We start from the raw sequence: 20,182 nt of genomic DNA on the forward strand, positions 1-20,182 counted from the left end.
ATTGCAATTGAATGACATGTTGATCCTATGGGGTAAATATATCAATCCGCTCATTCTGCAAGTCGCTGATATTCCGCAGCTTTGCAGTGCAGAATTAAAACGGCAATGTCTTTACAGGTATATTTTGCCTGTAAAGACATTGCCGTTTTAAATCTGCCCTGCAAAGCTTCGGAATATCGGCGACTTGCAGAATGAGCAGATTGATACATTTACCCCTTTGTGAGTTTTTTGTTTTAATTATCCTACTTAATATTTGTGCTACTCTTTCTATGTTTTTCTTTGAAAATGTAATTTTTCTATTTACATAAAACCATTTACCCTATAATTGCATTTCACATCTATATTCTTTGGACCTATATCCATTTACTTCACTGTATTTCCAGATATGACCTGTTTTTCAAGCTGATATAATATATAGGGGTCACTGTAAATGTTATAAAATGTCTTTCTGCAATAGACTAATCTAAAAGATATTTTCTGTATTTTTACAGGCCAGTGATGCACAAAAATGTGCGATACAACTGCCGGGTGATATTTCTCAACAAGTAATTTACTTTTACTTTACATTTTTGTCCTTTGTTATTCTTTTGAGCGTTTGCACTAAATTATATTTAACTAGTTCACTTGTCTACAGCAGCTGTTTTCAGGAAAATGTTAGAACAGAACTTATAGCCCTATCATATTAACAGACTCTAATGCAAGAGTACTGCAATTGTGCAGTAAGCTATATAATTTCCTTAACTCCTTCATACAACATTGACGTAACTGCATTATGCCATGATTTGCCTTTGCACAGCAGGTAGTACAGTTAGGTCCCATTAAATGACAAGGAACTGACAGCCGCTGATTCCTTTGTCTGTCTGGAACCATAACAGTAGAAAACATCATTGTAAAACAACCATAAATAGAATGTGGAGTCTTGATTCTTACAGAAAAATTCCAATATACCTTTCTTTACTGTTAAGGAGTAGGAGATAAGATGGGAGTCTTATCATCATCATCAGCATTTATTTATATAGCGCCACTAATTCTGCAGCGCTGTACAGAGAACTCCCTCACATCAGTCCCTGCCCCATTGGGGCTTACAGTCTAAATTCTCTAACACACAGACACACAGACTATGGTAAATTTGATAGCAGCCAATTAACCTACTAGTATGTTTTTGGAATGTGGGAGGAAACGGGAGCACCCGGAGGAAACCCACGCAAACACGGGGAGAACATACAAACTCCTCACAGATAAGGCCATGGTCAGGAATTGAACTCATGACCCCACAGTGCTGTGAGGCAGAAGTGCTAACCACTAACCTCGCTATATCTCCTTATTCCTCCCACTTTTATATGATTTCAATGCCCAATGTTTTTATTTTCTACTCGGAGAGGGCAAAGTTGTCTCTGAGCTGTTGTAAATTGAGGTTCATAGATGACTAGAAATCATAAGAATATTTTTAATTTATGCTGATTAAGCCTTTTAAGAAAAATATCTGTTTTTATTTTGAGTGCAAATATTGTTACATTTTGCAGGAAGATTCTTCTTATCCGACCAAAAATGGTAATGGCTAATGGCGGAAATTACCGGGAACTGCGCTGGTTTACACCGTGGCATAAATTAAGGTGAAATCATGTAACTAGGTATTTGTATAGTCGTGATTTTAGAAATAAATTACCGATACATATCAGAAGTAGAATTTCAATGTAGCAAATGAGAGCAAATTAGTTTAGAAACAATAGCAACTGAGTTTTTGTGATTTCGTTATATATTTCGATAGGGTTGATAGCAATTTTATATTGGATGTGCAGTGGCCAATTTGTTAATATATTCATATGTGTATGCAAATTTGCCCCTGATTTCTGAACTATTATGACTTCTATCAGTTAACCAAAACTACAATATCCATAAAACTTTAGTGTTCTCCTAGTCTATATCAGAACAGACGAAATCCCTATTGTGTGTTGTGTAAAAAGAGAGTATTATATACTGCTATACATTTAGATATGTTATTGTTGCAAACTCTTGTATAAAATGACAAGCAAAGTGTTAATAATTAAGTTAAGCTTTTTACTATATGTATCTGCAAAAGTTGCCATACTTTGACAGAACTTGACGTTTGACATTGTTTACATTTGCTATGTAGCCGAGTCCCAACTATTGGTGATTGTGTGAGAGTAATACTGAATAATGTATTTTAGCGTGATATAAATTTTAGTGTTGGTGTTTAGTGCTCTTTTATGTATGATAATAGTTTTGCGTTATTAGATATTACAGATAAGAGCTTTATTGTTACTTAGTTTTTCTTGTTAATATCTTCAGCTTAGCCGGTCCCCAAACACAATAACTTTTTGTCAGCTGATTAGGCCGTTTTAGATCTCATTGGCTGCAGCCTGTGTGAGCACTGAAAAGACTCAGGGCTAGATTTACTAAGCTGCGGGTTTGAAAAAGTGGGGATGTTGCCTATAGCAACCAATCAGATTCTAGCTGTCATTTTGTAGAAGGTACTAAATAAATGAAAGCTGGAATATGATTGGTTGCTATAAGCAACATCCCCATTTTTTCAAACCCGCAGCTTAGTAAATCTAGCCCTGAGTCTCATAATGAAAGTTCAGGTATCAGTACTATTAAAAAGTAGGGTCGGACAGATACCTACCTCTTACCGTGTACATGCGGTCATCGTTCCGAATGTGCTAGCTGTACCCAATGAAATAAAACTGTTCGGTTCGGGCTCCAAACAGCCAGATGTGTCCTCTTTGGCACATACATTCCAAATTATAGCTGTGCTACGCTTATCTGTTCATTCTGCCAAGCTGGAGAACAACCAGATCTGTGTATGATCTAGCAACACAAATGCAGTTCTAAACTGTACAGTTCCGGATCGTCGATGATTGGTTCAAACAGGCAAATCCTGTTACTTCCATTTACTTGTGGAGATTGATTTCCTTTCAGCTTCTCCATTCTGACTAATCAAATCCATTCCCATCTGATCTGATTTTAATTGCTCAAAATTACTTTTGGTTAACACACCTTGCAAGCTTCAACCAGTTTGAACAAAAGCTTCTATCTGGGACAGCATGGCACTGTCGGATCGGGTTGGCTGAGCTTATCCTAGCTCTACTAATGGCATTGCATTGTTTATGGAAGCTGATAGGATTGGCTACATCTCCGGTCCTGCTGTATACATAGCTGGGAGATTGACTCTCACACCTAGCTGAACTGACAGTCTCCCCCCTCCGAAATCTGTCAGCAAGGCTGGACAGGAGCCAGAGGCAGGTAAAGCTTTTCGGCGATTTGGACGATGGACGATGATGGAGAATTGGCAAGCTAAATAGCAGAGGGTGTCCAGAGTGGGCATACTCTTTGAAGAAAATAGCCTGAAGTCAGCCCTTACAATACTCTAAAGCATTCCCTTTACTGTTCTGGTGAGGTATGGCAAGTATTGATTGAATGAAATATGTATATGACCACTTAGCTAATTGTATCACTGTTTTGTGTTTTAGAGAAATTGAGGATCACTTTCTTCCAAGAATTATTCAAAACATCACCGGACAGGTGTGTGTGTTTCACCTTGTTTTAAGATTGGTTGGTGGGCAAATCTGAGCATTCAGCGCAGTACATGGGACCCTGGCTATGTGGTTAATCAAATTAATCCTGGACATTCCAATTGTTTGGGCCCATGCAGGGAACACTTTTGGGTCATATTGCCAGTATAACTGCATTTTCATGCCCAGCATAAAAGTTCTCCATGTTTTGCAGTAACGATAGCGACACCTAAAGATTGAGAGCAGGTACTATACTCCATCAAATAAAATGTTTGCAGATGCGCTCATTATTTTTAATGATTTATCAATAGTGCTCCCATTTTTACACTCAGAGAATTGTTTAATATTACACACTTAAAAGGAAACAAGTTGATAGTACTAATGAACACAAGGATAAAATAAACAAAAAAGAAAATGTTATAATAGGTAAAAGAGAGAAAAAGGAGGCTTTTGCCCACTCTGCCGTATATATGGAGTGCATTTATTTATACTGGGTTTTGATTCCTTGGTAGGATACAGTGCCATTTGGTGATGCTGTGTTAGCAACTGTCGACACCTGCTTAGGATCTGAAATTTGTGAAGAGTTGTGGGCGCCAAACAGGTAATGCTGGAAATTTGCACTAAATATATGAAAGGATTATAATACAGAGCTTCTATAATACAGAGAAAAATCGTACAGCATGAAACCTTTTGTGTATATGAAAATTACTCACATTATATTGCACCAGTGTTTAAAGAACCACTAAACCTAAAATATACCTTAAAAGATACCCTTTCCTGATAGATAGATATATATATAATATATATATTTGGCATTCTATTCACATTTGCCATGTAAATTGGTGTAAGTCATCATTATATGCAGTGGCGGATCTAGGGGGGGGGGGGGTGGCGATCTGGGCAATAGCCCCCCCTCCCTTAGCAGTACCAGTCATTTAAATTTGGGTCCAAGATGCTGATCAAAACAAATGGAGGGGCGGGGCCATTTGTGGGTGGTGGGCGGGGTTTTCTGGGGCCAGCCAATCAGAATGAAGGAAGGGCGTGTTTATGCAGAATTACGCCCCCTCCCCTCTTAAAAATTACGTCTAGGTCCGCCCCTGGTTATATGTAATCTATTTTCTTCCTGAAAATGACTGCTGTGGGTATACGTTTACTGACAAGAAATAGTCTATGCATAGGAAAAAATCTTCCCCCATAATCACAACAAGAGATGAACAATATTTGAAAAACTGTTTAGCAACTAAGTCTCCTTGTTCGGATTTTGGCTCCAAAAGTTTGCACGATTCTCTGACCATTCCTCTCCACTACTAACACTTGATGCCTCTTGAGTGTCCTGTGGAAAGGGACAATATGTACGTTCCCTAGACATGGCTGCTCTTTAAAATTTGCCTAATATACAAAAAATTCTTTAGCTAAAAAAAAAACAACCAGCTACCTAAATACACCTATTAATTTATTAAATAATGTGTTATTTTAATATAACTATTATACTAAGAACTGCTAACCTAACTGATTAATTATATAAAAGAATACAAATAAATACACAGACACTATTATTACCTTGGCTTATCTGCAATACAAAAACCTATCCTATAGTACAATGCTAAAAAATGGAGATATACAACTATAGGTATAGCTATATATAGGTATGTATGTATGTATGTATGTATATGGGGTGTTATGTTTTAAGAAAATAGGGTATGTATGTAAATATATATATATATATATATATACTAATATGTACTAAAATTGTGTTTTAAACAAAAATGCAGTATGTGTTTATTAAAATAGTATTGCTAATGTATGCCAATTCAATGAAATGAAGAAAACTCACAAAGCCAGATGCTTTGCAGTCACCAAACCAGCCAACAGCTATCAACAAATGACAGTTTGCTGGTGGCAGCGTTAGTTTTTATATTCAAGATATCTGTGTTAAACCCTCCCCTCCCATAAAAAATTTGCTTTCACCAATCGTTGGCGTGTGTGGGCGGAGTTACAAGATTTCAAATTGAATTTTTTTTACGCGGCTTTGGCTAAAAACGGTCACGCCAGCGGGTCAAAACTTGCGCGGGTATTTTTTTTTTTTACGCAGCGCCAATAAAAAAAAAAAACCCACGGTCAATTGAATTCTCCCCATGGAGTCTGAAAAAAAGAATTGACCGTTGTTGTCTCAGCTTCATAGACTATAAATGAAACTCAATTTTGCCGCAACTTTGTTCACCTCTAATTCCAACTTTATTTTAAAATAGTCCAATTCTGATATGCCCTGAAATTTTTACATATATATTTGGGAACATAATTAAGAGCTCTTCTGTATAAGCTAAATTACATTTTACATTAGTGGTACAACAAGGGCAACTTGTGGCTCTCCAGCTGTTGTGGAACTACAAATCCCAGCATACTGGGACTTGTCGTTTTCACAACTGCTGGAGCGATCCAGTAAGTAATATATGTTGTCACGAGATCAGGGTACAGTCGCCGTGTCCTGGGGTAGAGGGGGAACGTCTTCATACCGTAGCCGTAAAAAGTCACAGCAGTCCAACCCTACGGTACAACTAGCCTCAGCTAGTTTTATTAAGGAGGAATACAAAATAAAGCAACAAAATAAATCCTGGCCTGTCTGGCTGTAACTAATACATTAGACAATACTTCTCTTAAGTGTAGATGGCTCTATTGTCCAGCTCACAAACAAACAACAGATGCCTCGTTTTCTCTCTCTATGAAGGATTTTCCCTGGTAATGAGAGAGAGTGACTGAGCAAACTGACAGCCTTTTAATCTACACCTTGCAGGTGCAACTATTAATTAGCTGCTGTCTGACTGGCAGGTCAGAAGACCAAAAATGGCCTAATGAACGGAGACCCTCCCACTCTCTCCATTCACTCCAGGGAACCCTTAAGTCCGGCTCTTTCTTTAGTCCAAAGCTTTTGGAAAGATGTCTTTCCAATACTAACCATTTCCCCTGGAGCTCAAAACACACGGGTCAGAAACTTGGACTTACATACAGTCCATCAATGACCTTTCCAGCATGTCTGTCACATAATATGTATAAAAATCTAATAATAAAAGTACATTTTAATAAAATAGGCTATTTGTAAAATAAGTTTGTCATTTATCAAATATAAAACAAAGTTATAGGATTTATAGAAGAGCTTCCTATCCATTAGAATAGGTTTTAAAGTATAACACCAGCTCTTACTATCTGTAATAAAGTTAATATTTGCCCAATTTCTCTGTATTTGTTTAGTTATTGGAATCCCATAAGTATGTTTTGTGGGAGCTTCTGTGAATCACCGTACCAGAAGAGAAGAGCAGCTAGGTGCAATAAATTACAATTCACATAGTCGATTACAAAAACATATCAAATAGCAGTAGTAACACTAAACAGTATCTGTCGCTCCTCTGTGACATAATCACCAAGCTGCCTGTACCTTGGTTGCATCAGCTAGTGCCTGATCCATTCACAAAAAACCTGCAAATGAGCCAACGCCTGCAGAGAAGTTAACAGAAAATTGAGTTTGATGTTGAGTTGCCAAATTTAGCGATGAAGGCTTCAGGGGACCAAGCAATCAGGTGAACAGCTCATTAAATATAACGGACAGTCTGTAAAGGTGACCTAGTGATCTCCACCCAATGTAAGTTTTGGGTTGTGTTCTTATTTAAGCAATAGGTGGCGCTATAAACAAATGGGTAAAGTTTATTTGAAGTAGGAAGGAACACAGAGCTGGAAGTATGTGGCTGGACCTACCAGTAATGCTTCGCTAAACATAACGGTCTGTCTCCTTATCATGCAGTCCTCACATCGACATGGGTCTGGACGGGGTGGAGATATTCACCAATGGTTCTGGCAGCCACCATGAGCTGAGGAAAGCCCACGTAAGAGTCGATCTAGTCAAATCTACAACTACAAAGGTAAAGGACACCTCTATGTGTCGTAATGATGCACAAATCCTATCTATTATTCTCCCTTTGTAGATAGTTGACAGAAAGGCGAATGGACAAGTGTATAATAATAGTCCTGTCGCTTGGCTTTACATAGCTTCTATAAGAGTGTTGCTAACTCTGCTTGTAGGTTTTATCATGCTGTAGGGTATCATTGTTTTAGTATTATTCCCACAGTACCCTACGATCCTAAACCCAATGCTTAAAGTAAAATCCTATTGGGCCTGAGTTATTTATGAGAGTAAGGCAAAAAAAGGAGTAAATGTTCTCCGGGAAAAACCATGTTATAATGTAAGGGGTGCAAATTAGTTTATTTGGCACATAAGTTAAATACTGGCTTTTAATACTTGATAGTCTTATTTTTACACTGAAATTTAAAGTAGATCTAGCACATGCCCTACCCCAACTATAAATCTGTCCCCACATTTTAAATGCAACTTGGTTTTGCCCAGGTGCAAAGTTACTACTTTTTAATGCTTTGCTCTCCTTAATGTCTCAGGACCGATGTCTGCATTCTGGGCACCATTTAGAAAAATGTGGGTTTATTATACATGTAGAAATACGAACGTAAAATTCCAGTTGCGCATTCGTGTTTTCAGAAGATATATACAACTTTTTATCCAGCGTATAAATACATCCATTGCAATGTGTCAGAACAGCTATTTCTCTTTTTGGTGCATCCTTCTAAGCATTATTTTTTTTTTTTTTAATAGAACGGAGGGATATATCTCCTGTCCAATCTCAGGGGCTGTGACAGTGACCGGCTGTACTTTGATGGCTGCTCGATGATCTCGATCAATGGAGACATTGTGTCCCAGGGCTCACAGTTTTCACTTGATAATGTGGTAAGGTTGTTATTACAGTGGTCAATAATTACTAACTGTACATTTTACAGGAGAATTAAAGTTGGGGCTCCCGTATGTCATTGGTAGGCAAATTTCTAGACAAATCCTTATTTCATTTTCATCATCATCATCATCATTTATATAGCGCCAACATATTCCGTAGCGCTTTACAATTGGGGACAAAACTAATAAACAAACTGGGTAAAACAGACAAAGAGGTGAGAAGGCCCTGCTCGCATGCTTACAATCTATTGGACAATGGGAGTTTGACACATGAGGTTAAGTCTACATTTGCAGTCGGCCCAGCCAGACTGCAAAGGTAAAAGTGACTCATAAGCTAAATGATCCCGTCACAAAACAATATTGGTCAAGGGGTAGTTGTATAACGTTGGGGTAATAGGGTAATGTAGTGAGGTTAAGAGGGTGGTTGAGGAATATTATAAGCTTGTCTGAAGAGGTGGGTTTTCAGAGAACGCTTGAAAGTTTGTAGACCAGAGGAGAGTCTTATTGTGCGAGGGAGAGAATTCCACAGGGTGGGTGCAGCCCGAAAAAAGTCCTGTAACCAGGAATTGGAGGATGTAATGAGTGTGGATGAGAGACGCAGAACAGAGTTGCCGAGTTGGGAGATATTTTGAGACAAGAGAGGAGATGTATGTTGGTGCAGCTTTGTTGATGGCCTTGTAGGTTAGTAAAAGTATTTTATATTGGATTCGGTCTTTCTTATTTATTCTTTTCATTACACCAATGTACATGGGGATAATAATACATCCCCTGTTGCGCATTTTCTAATTTCATCTCTTAAATTGGTGCCTATAATTGTCTGGTGAGTTGTGTTCCGCCCAGTGTAACAACCAACAACTGTGGCTATTTATCTGTGTGTCAATAGATGCTCGTTAATCAGACCCTGTACACTTTTCTCATGTGATTCAATTTGGACTAGTTTTGTACTGAAATATCAGTCATTGAAAAACTATAGATATATTTAAAGAAAAAACAAGATAATACCGTTTAAGAACTTGTATCTATGTCCTGCTATGTAATCAACTGGTAATAAAAACACTCACTTAAAGTGATATGTTAACGAAATATCACTAATTAGGATATTTTGAAATATATGGATCGCTTAGGTTGTAGTTTAAACCTGACTTATTATTTGTGAGCCAAATAAGTAACGTATCATTTTCTGCTCATGTTATTAAATTCCGATGCACAACAAAATTACACCACTAATGGCTCCATTAATGTCACTGATTGCTAGTTAAATCTTGGCTCAGCAAATCACTTTCTGTAGGTAATATTTCACTTTAAGATCTATGTGAGCGATACAACAATACACTGTTATAGTTCATGATACTGTATGTATATAGCTTGTAACAGCCATTATTCTCATCTTTATCCATAGCTTTTATGTCCTAAAATAAATGTAATGGAGCGTTTTTTAAAATATCTCACAGGAAGTGCTCACTGCCACGTTAGACCTGGAAGACGTCCGCAGTTTCAGGGCCCACACGTCATCGCGCTGCATTTCGGTAAGTAAATAATTGGTTTACATTGCTCTCCAGGGGTTTAATGTATCAAGCTGAGAGTTTTCCGGCGGGTTTGAAAAGTGGAGATGTTGCCTATAGCAACCAATCAGATTCTAGCTGTCATTTTGTAGAATGTACTAAAGAAATGATAGCTAGAATCTGATTGGCTTTTCAAACCCGCCGGAAAACTCTCAGCTTGATACATTTAAATCTGTATAAATTTATGACCTTGCCTTGAGTACATGTTCTATTAATGAGAATTTCTTCTTTCGTAAGTTTTAGTACTGGAGACACCTGTGTATTCATTTCGGTCTATTCAGCTGTACAATAACATGAGTTTTTACACTTAAAAAACAATGTATATATTAAATGGTGCTATTTTTTCTTTTTATAGGCAAGCAGAGTGCCCCCCTTTCACAGAATACATGTGGACTTTGCCCTGTCCTCGTTAAATGATGTATATACTCTCACTACTGAGCCTATCCAATGGAAATACCACAGCCCTGAGGAAGAAATCAGGTATGGAAAACTAAATTGGACAGTTTTAGTGGTGTCATTAAGGGGTACCCATAACCACCACAGACTGGGGGCATCCATTTTATTGGCCAACCTGATTTTCAAATCCTTAAAGTTGGACCGGTGCTGACTCAAGCTACGACCTGAGTGGGCAATAGCCTGGGGTGCCTGATATTATGGGGCGCCAAAGTAACGGATTACAATCCGGAGTCTTCCCTGCTCACCAGGGAGCAAGAACGCATTGGGCCGCCAACTGGTTGTACCCTTCAGCTATTCAACGCTCCGGCACACTTTTTGACTCATAAGGACGTTTTGTCCCTCGGTGATGTCACTGGTTCCTAGTGAACTGATTGGTTGCATTTCCAAAGCGACTACCGCCATGTGTGTAGAAGACGGGTGGAGTGGTGTTTAACATCTATCTCTATGACGGGTCACAGTAAATGGATAATTTTTCACTGTAACGCTTGTTATTTCAGCCTAGGACCTGCATGTTGGCTGTGGGACTATTTACGACGCAGTAAGCAGGTAATTCATGTTTTATTACTATTACATAACCCCCATCTTCATTTATATTGAGTTTAAGGGAAATTACACTTCTTCTTCTTTTAGACTTATTCCATTAAAAACTTAACATTGAGAAGTGTCATTTTGTTTTGTTTTTTTGTTCACATTTAGCAGGAATTACTTTTGCAGTACTATATTATATACTGTCTACCTTCTGGTAATCCCCTGCGTAATGCCATTAGCTCTAGCATGCAAATAAGTGGGAGGAGTCTACTACAACATCCAATAGCATACTAATAGCATACAATAGAAAGGTGGGTTCTGATCACTTATTTTGAGGAGAGTATAAAACATGTTAAACGCAGATATTATTTTTTGCTTTGTTTTAGCATCAGTCCTCAAAATCAATCCTTATTTTATATCTTAAAGACACAAGTATAGTTATACAGTAAGTGGGTGTAACTGGTCAACTTCAGCCCTTCATGAGATTGATTTCATTTTTATTAGCACTGAGACAGCTGCCCAGGAAATTTTCCTAGTATAACATTTGTTAATTCCCCTGTTGACCCCATTTGGGTAACTTTGCAAATTAATTAAACTTATTTTTTTTATTAAATATATTTTTTTATGGTATTTTTAAATAGTTTTGCTATTTCAATACACTGCTCGAGGCTGTAGATTTAATTTAAGCATAATTCTTATAATCATGGCATCCACACATGCTGTTAATAGCTTTGGGAGCAATAAACCTATTTATTTCCACGGAGGAGAAAAGTGAATCAGGTGGAGAAAGAGAAATAGTCAAATCGGTGAAACGGTGAAGCTGTGCTCAATATTGCATGTATATAGCGGACTAGTATACAGAGCCAGCAGTTGCTCGCGCTGAACTCGCAAAGGAAAACTCGTGGCTTTGTATTTGAAGTATAATATATTAATATAAATGCTGTTGCATGCACACTTATTAATGTACTTCTATATATTTTACTGTGCCTACAAAATTGCTATGGCATGAATGGTTTTGGTCGGTGATGTTCAATAATTATATTACTGTGGCAACAATTGAGCAAACTAACCTTGTTCATATTATGGGAGGGGATCAGCAAAATAGAAAGAATTTAATTTACAAACCATAAAAGTCTTATTGGTGCCTACCTTGTTGGTAGCTAGAACACATATTAATGGAACATTATGGGGGTATATTTACTAAACTGTGGGTTTGAAAAAGTAGAGATGTTGCCTATAGCAACCAATCAGATTCTAGCTGTCATTCTGTAGAATGTACTAAATAAATGAGCTAGAATCTGATTGGTTGCTATAGGCAACATCTCCACTCTGTAAAACTTGTTTAGTAAATATACCCCTATGTGTTTTTGTAGTATACTCGACCTCTCTGTGTTTTGTATATATAATATATATTATGTTTATGGCAGTTTGTGTGTGATGAGAGATACACCTAATACCTATGGTTATTATTGTGTTTCAGGGGGGATTCCTGCTTCCTCTCAGCGGTGGTATAGACAGCTCCTCAGTAGCCTGTATTGTGTACTCTATGTGCTGCCTAGTTTGCCAGGCTGTGGATATGGGCAGTAAGTAAACTTGTCCCATCATTAACTACCCCACCAGAATCCTATTGGTTATCCTGAGTTGTTTCTTCATTTCTGTCAATGTATCTGTCTATTTGTATTTAAAGTATGATATGAATAGAGTGAAGGTATTGGAATGGTTTCGGTACACTTTACCAATGTCCACTACTCCAACATGGAAAAGACTTCCAAAGAAAATCCGAAATTATGAAAAACGATTGTAAAAGAAACAGACTTACCTTCAACCCGACGCTGGAGATCTCCGATTGGCTCACCATGCTAACAGCAAGTGATTCCGATTGGAGAAGTGTTCGGCTCTGCAGGCTGAGGTCATCGTGACATCTGTCAATAGAAATTTAAAGTGGCAATGTTGGGTTAAGTGTTTAAACACTTAACCTTAGGGGTCCCCAAATTGCCGCTTTAAATTTCTGTTGACAGACGTCGCAAATTACGTCAACCTGCAGTGCCGAACACTCCTCCAATCGGAATCACTTGCGGTCAGCATGGTGCTCCCATCTGAGATCTCCAGCATCGGATTGAAGGTAAGTCTGTTTCTTTTCCAATCGGTTTTTCATAATTTCGGATTTTCTTTGTAGGTCTTCTCCATGTTGGATAGTGGTAATCTTAAAAACGATTACCACCAATTGGAATAGGTCAAATCATTTGTAAAACTTTGGATCAACTTCTATCAGAACTAAAACTTATTAGAAATTGCTAATTATTATATATTAAAGTTATTTGATTTTTTTTTGTATAACATACCGACCGACATAAATGTATTTGGTAAAACCATGTCCAGTAAAAATTGAGCTAATTAATTTTAACCCTTCTCTTAAAACTCAATATCTCAGGCCTCTGTTCATGATGTGCCTATGAAAATGATGCATGGCTGTGCCATACTGATTTTAAAATCACATGCTGAGTGCATAGAAATAGCGCTATGTGTAAAAAAGATAAATAATGTCTACCAGTTTTATTGAGTAAAATCAGTGACTTGCTGCGTGGGACTCTCTCAAAATATATGGCAGCATGCAGTGAGCAGCTCCCTAAAAAAAAAAAAAAATCTGATTAACCATAGCTACTGGAACATTCAAACTCTCCTCTGCAACACATCAACATGCAGGAGCCGCCGTCAGACATTGACGGGTCCTGATTGGTCCTCTCGTTAATACCGCCTTTCTGCAGCCATTTAGACAGTAATGGAGCTGTAATATCGCTATTCAGGTTGTTTTTAATTTTGAAACTAAAAAAAACTGTTGTCAGAATTTAATTTCTTTGTATCTGACCTTTCAAAATTGCCAGTGAACAAACGGTGTCAGCATTTTCTATAGCAACACACGATATCGCTGCAATATTAATGCTACAATTAAAAAACAAATTACAGATACAAAATCACCAGTGTAACACCAAACATAAATTCTTTTACTGGCCTATTTATCAAGAAAACATAATACTTCATATTGTGTAAAGATAATACCTTCTAAACAAATTATCACTCTGACGTGTCAATACTATTACTGTATTCTGGAAAAAGACCTCTGCCCATCATGTTGTCTTTATAATTAGTAATATTGCAGTGGTATATTCTTAAAAATGTGTTGTTTCACAATTCAGTTTTTTTCACCTTGAGACCAGGGGATATATTTACTAATCTGTGGGTTTACAAAAAGTGGAGATGTTGCCTATAGCAACCAATCAGATTCTAGCTTTCATTTATTTAGTGCATTCTACATAATGACAGCTAGAATCTGATTGGTTGCTATAGGCAACATCTCCACCTTTTCAAACCTGCAGTTTAGTAAATATATCCCCAGGTTTTTTTTAATCAGGTTTTGCATGGTATGGTGAATATGTTTCATAAATGCTTCATTTTTTGGTAGATGAAGAAGTGCTGAACGACGTACGTCAAATAGTCGTGGATGAGTCCTACACGCCCCTCGTTCCCCAGGAACTCTGCCATCGCCTTTTGACTACCTGTTACATGGCTACCGAGAATTCCTCCTATGAAACGCGGGAAGGAGCCAGGATCCTGTCAGAGCAAATAGGCAGGTATACAAGTAGGACTCCAGATAAGTTAAGAAAAAGGGTTTCAAAAAAGGGAGTTCAAGGGTTTCAAAAAAAGGGAGTTCAAGGGTTTGTCTATTGTCATGACATGATATCAAAGTGTAAATATAAATTAACTTTTTTTTATCTTGTTTTCTCAGAAACATTTGTATTATTATTATTATTATTATTATTATTATTATTATTATTTGGACTGTAATTTCTTGTTATGTTGTTAATTTACCTATACAGAAAATCCATAGATGGCAACAGTGGTTCTAGACCTTACCAACAGTGCATGTTTTCTGTATCTCCTGATTTAGTAAAAATAAATGTGACCTACCTTATCATAGCCTACATTTCTAGAAATGGCTCGACAAGATTCTTGACAATAATGTCATTTGACCAGGACTTTTAAAGAACTTTATTACATCATGAGGGAAATTTATTGCTACATATGCAGCCATATAATTATTTGTATTGAATTGTATTGTTTGTGTATTTTTTATTTTTTAATAAATATTTATATAAATAAGAATGAAACTCAGATGCTGGTTCCTCTCTGCTGCCCACTAGTGGTGTAGCTAGAGCACACACCCCTATCCAACTCCACCAGCATCCTTGGTCCAGTGTGCCTCTCTTGTTGTCTGTTGATCCTTTCTCGTCCAGCCCCCCAAAACAGCCCCCTTCCCCTGCCCGACAACCGTGGTGCTTACCATGCAGCTGATCAGTGCAATCTGTGCCAGTTACAGGAAGTTAAGAGAACAAGCCTGGGGGTATGGGGGGAGAGGCGCATGGGCAGTGGGGTACCAAGGTTTTTTTTTACGGGGCATGCACCAACTCAGGAGAGGGGTAGGGGGTGTTGGGTATCCCGGCACCCGCCCTGACTTCAGCAGAGCAAGTTTACAAAACTGTCATTCACTCTCTGCCTTCTGAGAGTGAATGACAATTGGCTGCAGAGGAATGAAGTGTACAGTTTATATGGTTTACAGCATATATAATACAATTGTTGCTTAAGTTGCTCTCTAAACCATTTATCTGTGAGTTTGTTCAATGTTGCAGATCTTTTTTTTTTTTCTTCTAGTTATCACCTAACCCCAAACATTGATATGGCTGTTAAAGCTGTTATTGGTATATTTACTACTGTGACTGGTAAAGTTCCTCATTTTCGTGTTCATGGGGGATGTGGCCGAGAGAATCTGGCACTTCAGAACGTGCAGGTAATCACTCATATGAAAGTATAAAATGCTTAAAAGTCAGACAATCTGTCGTCCACTTTCTTAGTGTAAAATAACCGCTTGATTTCTCCTACAGGCAGTAGAGGGGCACAGATAGCGGGTTAGATGTCACCTCTAGGAAGCAGGGTCACTGGAAAACTAGAAAGGTCAACTCCTCTCTCTGACCCCCTGTTCCCCTGCTACTACCCCAGTCCTATACCAGTACCCCACGCAGGAGATGGGCACAGGGATCAAGTTCTTTTAAATATTATTTTTTAGTATTTTTACACTTTCTCCTGTCCCCTGGAGTGTGACATGGAGCACCCTTCTGTTCCACAGTGATTCCTGCTTGCACAATGGGGACCATTCGCCCCTCGGTCCCCTGTCTCAGGCAGAGTCCTCTGCTGACTGGATTGGGGTGCGATCAGCAGTATAACACACAGCAGTGAATTCCAAACCAGGGGGCAGCTGAAATATTTACCAGTGTTTCCTAGGATGGCAGAGCCAGAGTCTGTGGGATCATGAGTTTCTAGGGGGGGTGATGCCGGAAGGTTGCAGCGCCAATCAGCTCTTGCACACAACCAACCAATCAAAGGAGCACTGAAATAACAGCCACTCCTGTGCAGTCATCGTGGCTTCATCTACAGCAGTGTTAAAAACCTGGTACTCTTCAGGTGGTGGCTGCCATTAATATCAGTAATAAGGTAAAACATAACCCACAGTCTGTGTTTCCCTACAGCTTCTGAGAAAAGGATTTAGCGATGAATTAAAATATCCCCTTTTTCCACGTGCACATAACCAGTCCCATATGTGCCACGTTTTTTATCAGTATATTTGTTGCTGTTTTTCCTGTAGAATTTAACGTTTTCTCTGGTTAACACGACCAGCTGAACTATGTGTATTTGTGTTTTGAGACAGTTATATGAACACCTAGCTGACTTTGCCTATACGAATGGTATAGCAGCAGGTGCCAATGTAACCTCCTGCCCGCTAAAGTAATGCACACTGCCCAAAATAGCAGAAATAGACACTCTTAAGACATGAATGTTTTATGCAATCAGATGTAATGGCTGCCCCCTGCTGGCAGGTTATAGAATGTATCCCAGCTGCAGCCCCAGTGTTATGATACCACTATAGGAAAACTTGCTTAGTTTAGTTATATTAATAACACATATAATCTAAGTAATACATATAAGGGCAGAACAGTTGTGTACATAAAAATTCAGAACTTATTTGCAAAATGTTATACATAAATGTCTAGCTTTTTAGAGAAAGTAACATTCCCAATATGATAAACATATATAAACATACATAATAGAGATCTGGGATATTTTATCCAGCGATCCATTAACCAGAATGTTCCAAAAAAAATAGAATGGTAAATAATTGCTGCTGCTTGGTGATTGTCATACACACAGACACAAAAAGTGCCTCCTCCTATGGTCACTGTGAGGAGCACTGCTACAACTAATTAATGAAGAAAGGATGCCTATGGCTGTTTATGGAAATACAAGCGAAATTACAGTCGAAGTGAGGAGCGCTGCTAAACTAATTAATAAAGGGAAGATGCCAGGGGCAGTGTATGGAATGACAAGAGAAAGTTATAGTTACTGTGAGGAGCATTTCTTAACCGATTAATGAAAAGAGGATACATTTTTTTTTTAAAAAAATGTCACTTAGTATATTTTAGACATTATGCTCCAAGTTACAGTAAAGAATTTGTATCCAGAAATGCCCTAAGCCTAGATCCCAAAAGTGTACAGTGCAATTCAATCAATGACATTCCAGCTGTATAATGTTATTTTATCTGGCTGCTTTGAGCTGCCAAAGTTATTCTTTTTGCATGGCTTAGGGGTATATGTACTAAACTGCGGTTTTGAAAAAGTGGAGATGTTGTGTATAGCAACCAATCAGATTCTAGCTGTAACTTTGTAGAATGTACTAAATACCTAGAATCTGATTGGTTGCTATAGGCAACATTTCCACTTTTTCAAATTGGCAGTTTAGTAAATATACCCCATAGGGGGGTATTCAATTGTTAGCGTTAACGAAAAAAAACGAGCGCTCAAAAAATATTACCGTTTATACGGTAAAATTGCGCGCGAAAAGCGTTAATATGGTAGTTTACTCGCGGAATTTCATGGAGCAGCGAGCTGAAATTCCGCGAGTAATTACCGTATTAACGCTAAGATTTTTTGAGCACTCGTTTTTTTTCGTTAACGCTAACAATTGAATACCCCCCATAGGGTCTTCCTAGAAGTTGCCCATCTATAAGTCTCTAAAAGATGTAACCATTAAACTTTATTTACCCCACAAACTAAATTGCTTCTTAATTTGTTGATACCTATATTATTTACTTTTCTCTATCGCTGTTTGTCAAATCATATATATACACGTATAAATATTTTTTCATGCATCTGAAACAAACAAAAAATATTTACGTGAAATGATAGTATTTAAGAAATAATATGTATTTTAAACCTGACTTTCCTTAATGAAAATCTAGATATAGTTGACCATTCAAGTTAAGATACATCTCTTTGTCACACGTCTCTTCAGGCTCGGATACGAATGGTGATTGCCTATTTGTTTGCCCAGCTAAGTCTCTGGACACGTGGCTTGCCGGGAGGACTTCTGGTTCTTGGTTCAGCTAATGTGGATGAAAGGTTCCAACACTTTTATGTATTTTTAGTAAATAAAATGAACGTGCAGTAAGATCAGATTTACAGGCTGGAATATTAGGACATAGGGAGGATTTGAGTTGGGAAAGATTGGGGTCTTCCGTGTAATTTGGATGCTGTATAAAATCGATATAAAGCTGAGGATCTTTCTGTCTATTCTATTTCTAGTACAGTTTTGAAAAAAGGAAGCAAAAGGTTTAATTACTACTGGATACACCTGTATCCCGTAACAACCAGCTGTTTGCTCCCAGTGTCCTAACTACATGAGGAAATAATAGCTGCCATCTGATTGGTTGGTATGGACTATAGAGCAGTTATTTACATTGCACAGTGTTATGAATAAATTCCTTTCTGCCCAATTCCTCAGAGATCATTATTCCAAGTGAATTGATAGGTCGCCCTTAAAATAGCTGCCACCAGTGTGTGAAGGCTGCAACATATACCGCATGTGGCACCCAATAAAAATAGAGATTCCTAGGAGCTGATGCTGAACTATTATTATTATTTATTGTATATTATTTACAAAGCACCAAAATAATATGTGGCATATATATATATATATATATATATATTATATATATGGGGTCAGGCAAATGGTCTTGGGAATTAGGCAGGTCTAATGGCAAGGGTCTTTGGACCCCCTTTCCTGCAAGGCTAGGGGTTGCTCCTTTTGCCCTGGGATCCGCTGAGGTTGTTGACCCAGCGATCGACAACTCGCCCATTCCCCAGAAGGAGGGAATTGTTGGGTACAGGGGGGCAGGAACCTCAGAACCACACAACCGCCTCTAGAGCTTCGGGGAATACAGAGTCCATAAGGACGTACCTGCACCCCCCAAAAATATGTGAAACAAAAAACATAAAAGTGTAAGTGAGAAAACAAGAGTGAAAATAAATAGTGTCTTGTGGTTACGGCCCCTCCTGTTCAGCCAGAAGAGGTAAAATGGGTAGGGTGCTAAAAATCATGTGACGTGGTGATTACGTGGCACCCCGGGTCGCCACTCCGGAGGCACATTTAATACCGGGCTTCCAACGCCGCATCCCGGGCCCCCGGCCAGAGGACCGAGCACAGCTCTGTCACAACTGCACGTGATCTCAGCCAAAAGGGAGAGAAGCGATTTATATATATATATTACATTATGTACATAACTGTAGCAGCAAGCTTAGTGATTAAACATTAGGGTTTCACAAATCTATGCAAATTCCCAAAACCTTTGCAGCTGACGGAGAGTTTAGCTTCACTATTACTGACCGTCAGATTTAGTTATATTTGCCAGCTTGACTAGAATAACTTTATGACTTCTTGGTAACATGGTGCATATTAAAACCTGTAATATTGTCATCATTTTTGCCTTTTAAGCCTTCGAGGATACCTGACAAAGTACGACTGCTCCAGTGCCGATATAAATCCCATTGGTGGCATCAGTAAAACAGATCTGAGAGGTTTCATACGGTTCTCTATTAGTAAATTCCAGCTCAGTGCACTAACGAGGTGAGTAATGACCGATACTTCTGGTGAAAGCGGAGTGGGTGGTGGTAAAGGCTTCACAAGCTTCTGCTTTGTCTCAATATGTTACATTACAGCATATTGTCTGCACCACCTACCGCAGAGCTGGAGCCCCTCACAGACGGACTTGTGTCTCAGACAGATGAGGTAGAATAACCCGAATTAATGACTTCACTAATAATAATTCCTGTTCCAAATCACTTATCGCTTTAGGCCAAGTCATTATTAGGCTACTGGCGATCTAGCTAGAGAATACTTCACCATCACTAACCATACAGTCACGATTTGC

General features: G+C 38.3%; 1 protein-coding gene across 2 annotated transcripts in view; it reads left to right on the forward strand.

Annotated features, from left to right (window-relative positions):
- Window positions 1-20,182, forward strand: part of NADSYN1 (NAD synthetase 1) — a 32,035-nt gene that overhangs the window by 3,243 nt on the left and 8,610 nt on the right. For both annotated transcript variants that reach the window (XM_075188247.1, XM_075188246.1), the window contains exons 4-18: window positions 492-545; window positions 1,524-1,613; window positions 3,492-3,543; window positions 4,046-4,134; window positions 7,327-7,444; window positions 8,188-8,319; window positions 9,774-9,848; window positions 10,240-10,364; window positions 10,838-10,886; window positions 12,349-12,451; window positions 14,329-14,497; window positions 15,576-15,711; window positions 18,268-18,374; window positions 19,747-19,878; window positions 19,971-20,040. In XM_075188247.1, the coding sequence (XP_075044348.1) occupies window positions 492-545; window positions 1,524-1,613; window positions 3,492-3,543; window positions 4,046-4,134; window positions 7,327-7,444; window positions 8,188-8,319; window positions 9,774-9,848; window positions 10,240-10,364; window positions 10,838-10,886; window positions 12,349-12,451; window positions 14,329-14,497; window positions 15,576-15,711; window positions 18,268-18,374; window positions 19,747-19,878; window positions 19,971-20,040 (1,501 nt within the window). The remainder of the gene's footprint in view (window positions 1-491; window positions 546-1,523; window positions 1,614-3,491; window positions 3,544-4,045; window positions 4,135-7,326; window positions 7,445-8,187; window positions 8,320-9,773; window positions 9,849-10,239; window positions 10,365-10,837; window positions 10,887-12,348; window positions 12,452-14,328; window positions 14,498-15,575; window positions 15,712-18,267; window positions 18,375-19,746; window positions 19,879-19,970; window positions 20,041-20,182) is intronic.

The sequence above is a fragment of the Mixophyes fleayi genome, chromosome 10 (genome assembly GCF_038048845.1).
Source record: "Mixophyes fleayi isolate aMixFle1 chromosome 10, aMixFle1.hap1, whole genome shotgun sequence".
In the NCBI taxonomy this organism is placed as follows: domain Eukaryota; kingdom Metazoa; phylum Chordata; class Amphibia; order Anura; family Limnodynastidae; genus Mixophyes; species Mixophyes fleayi.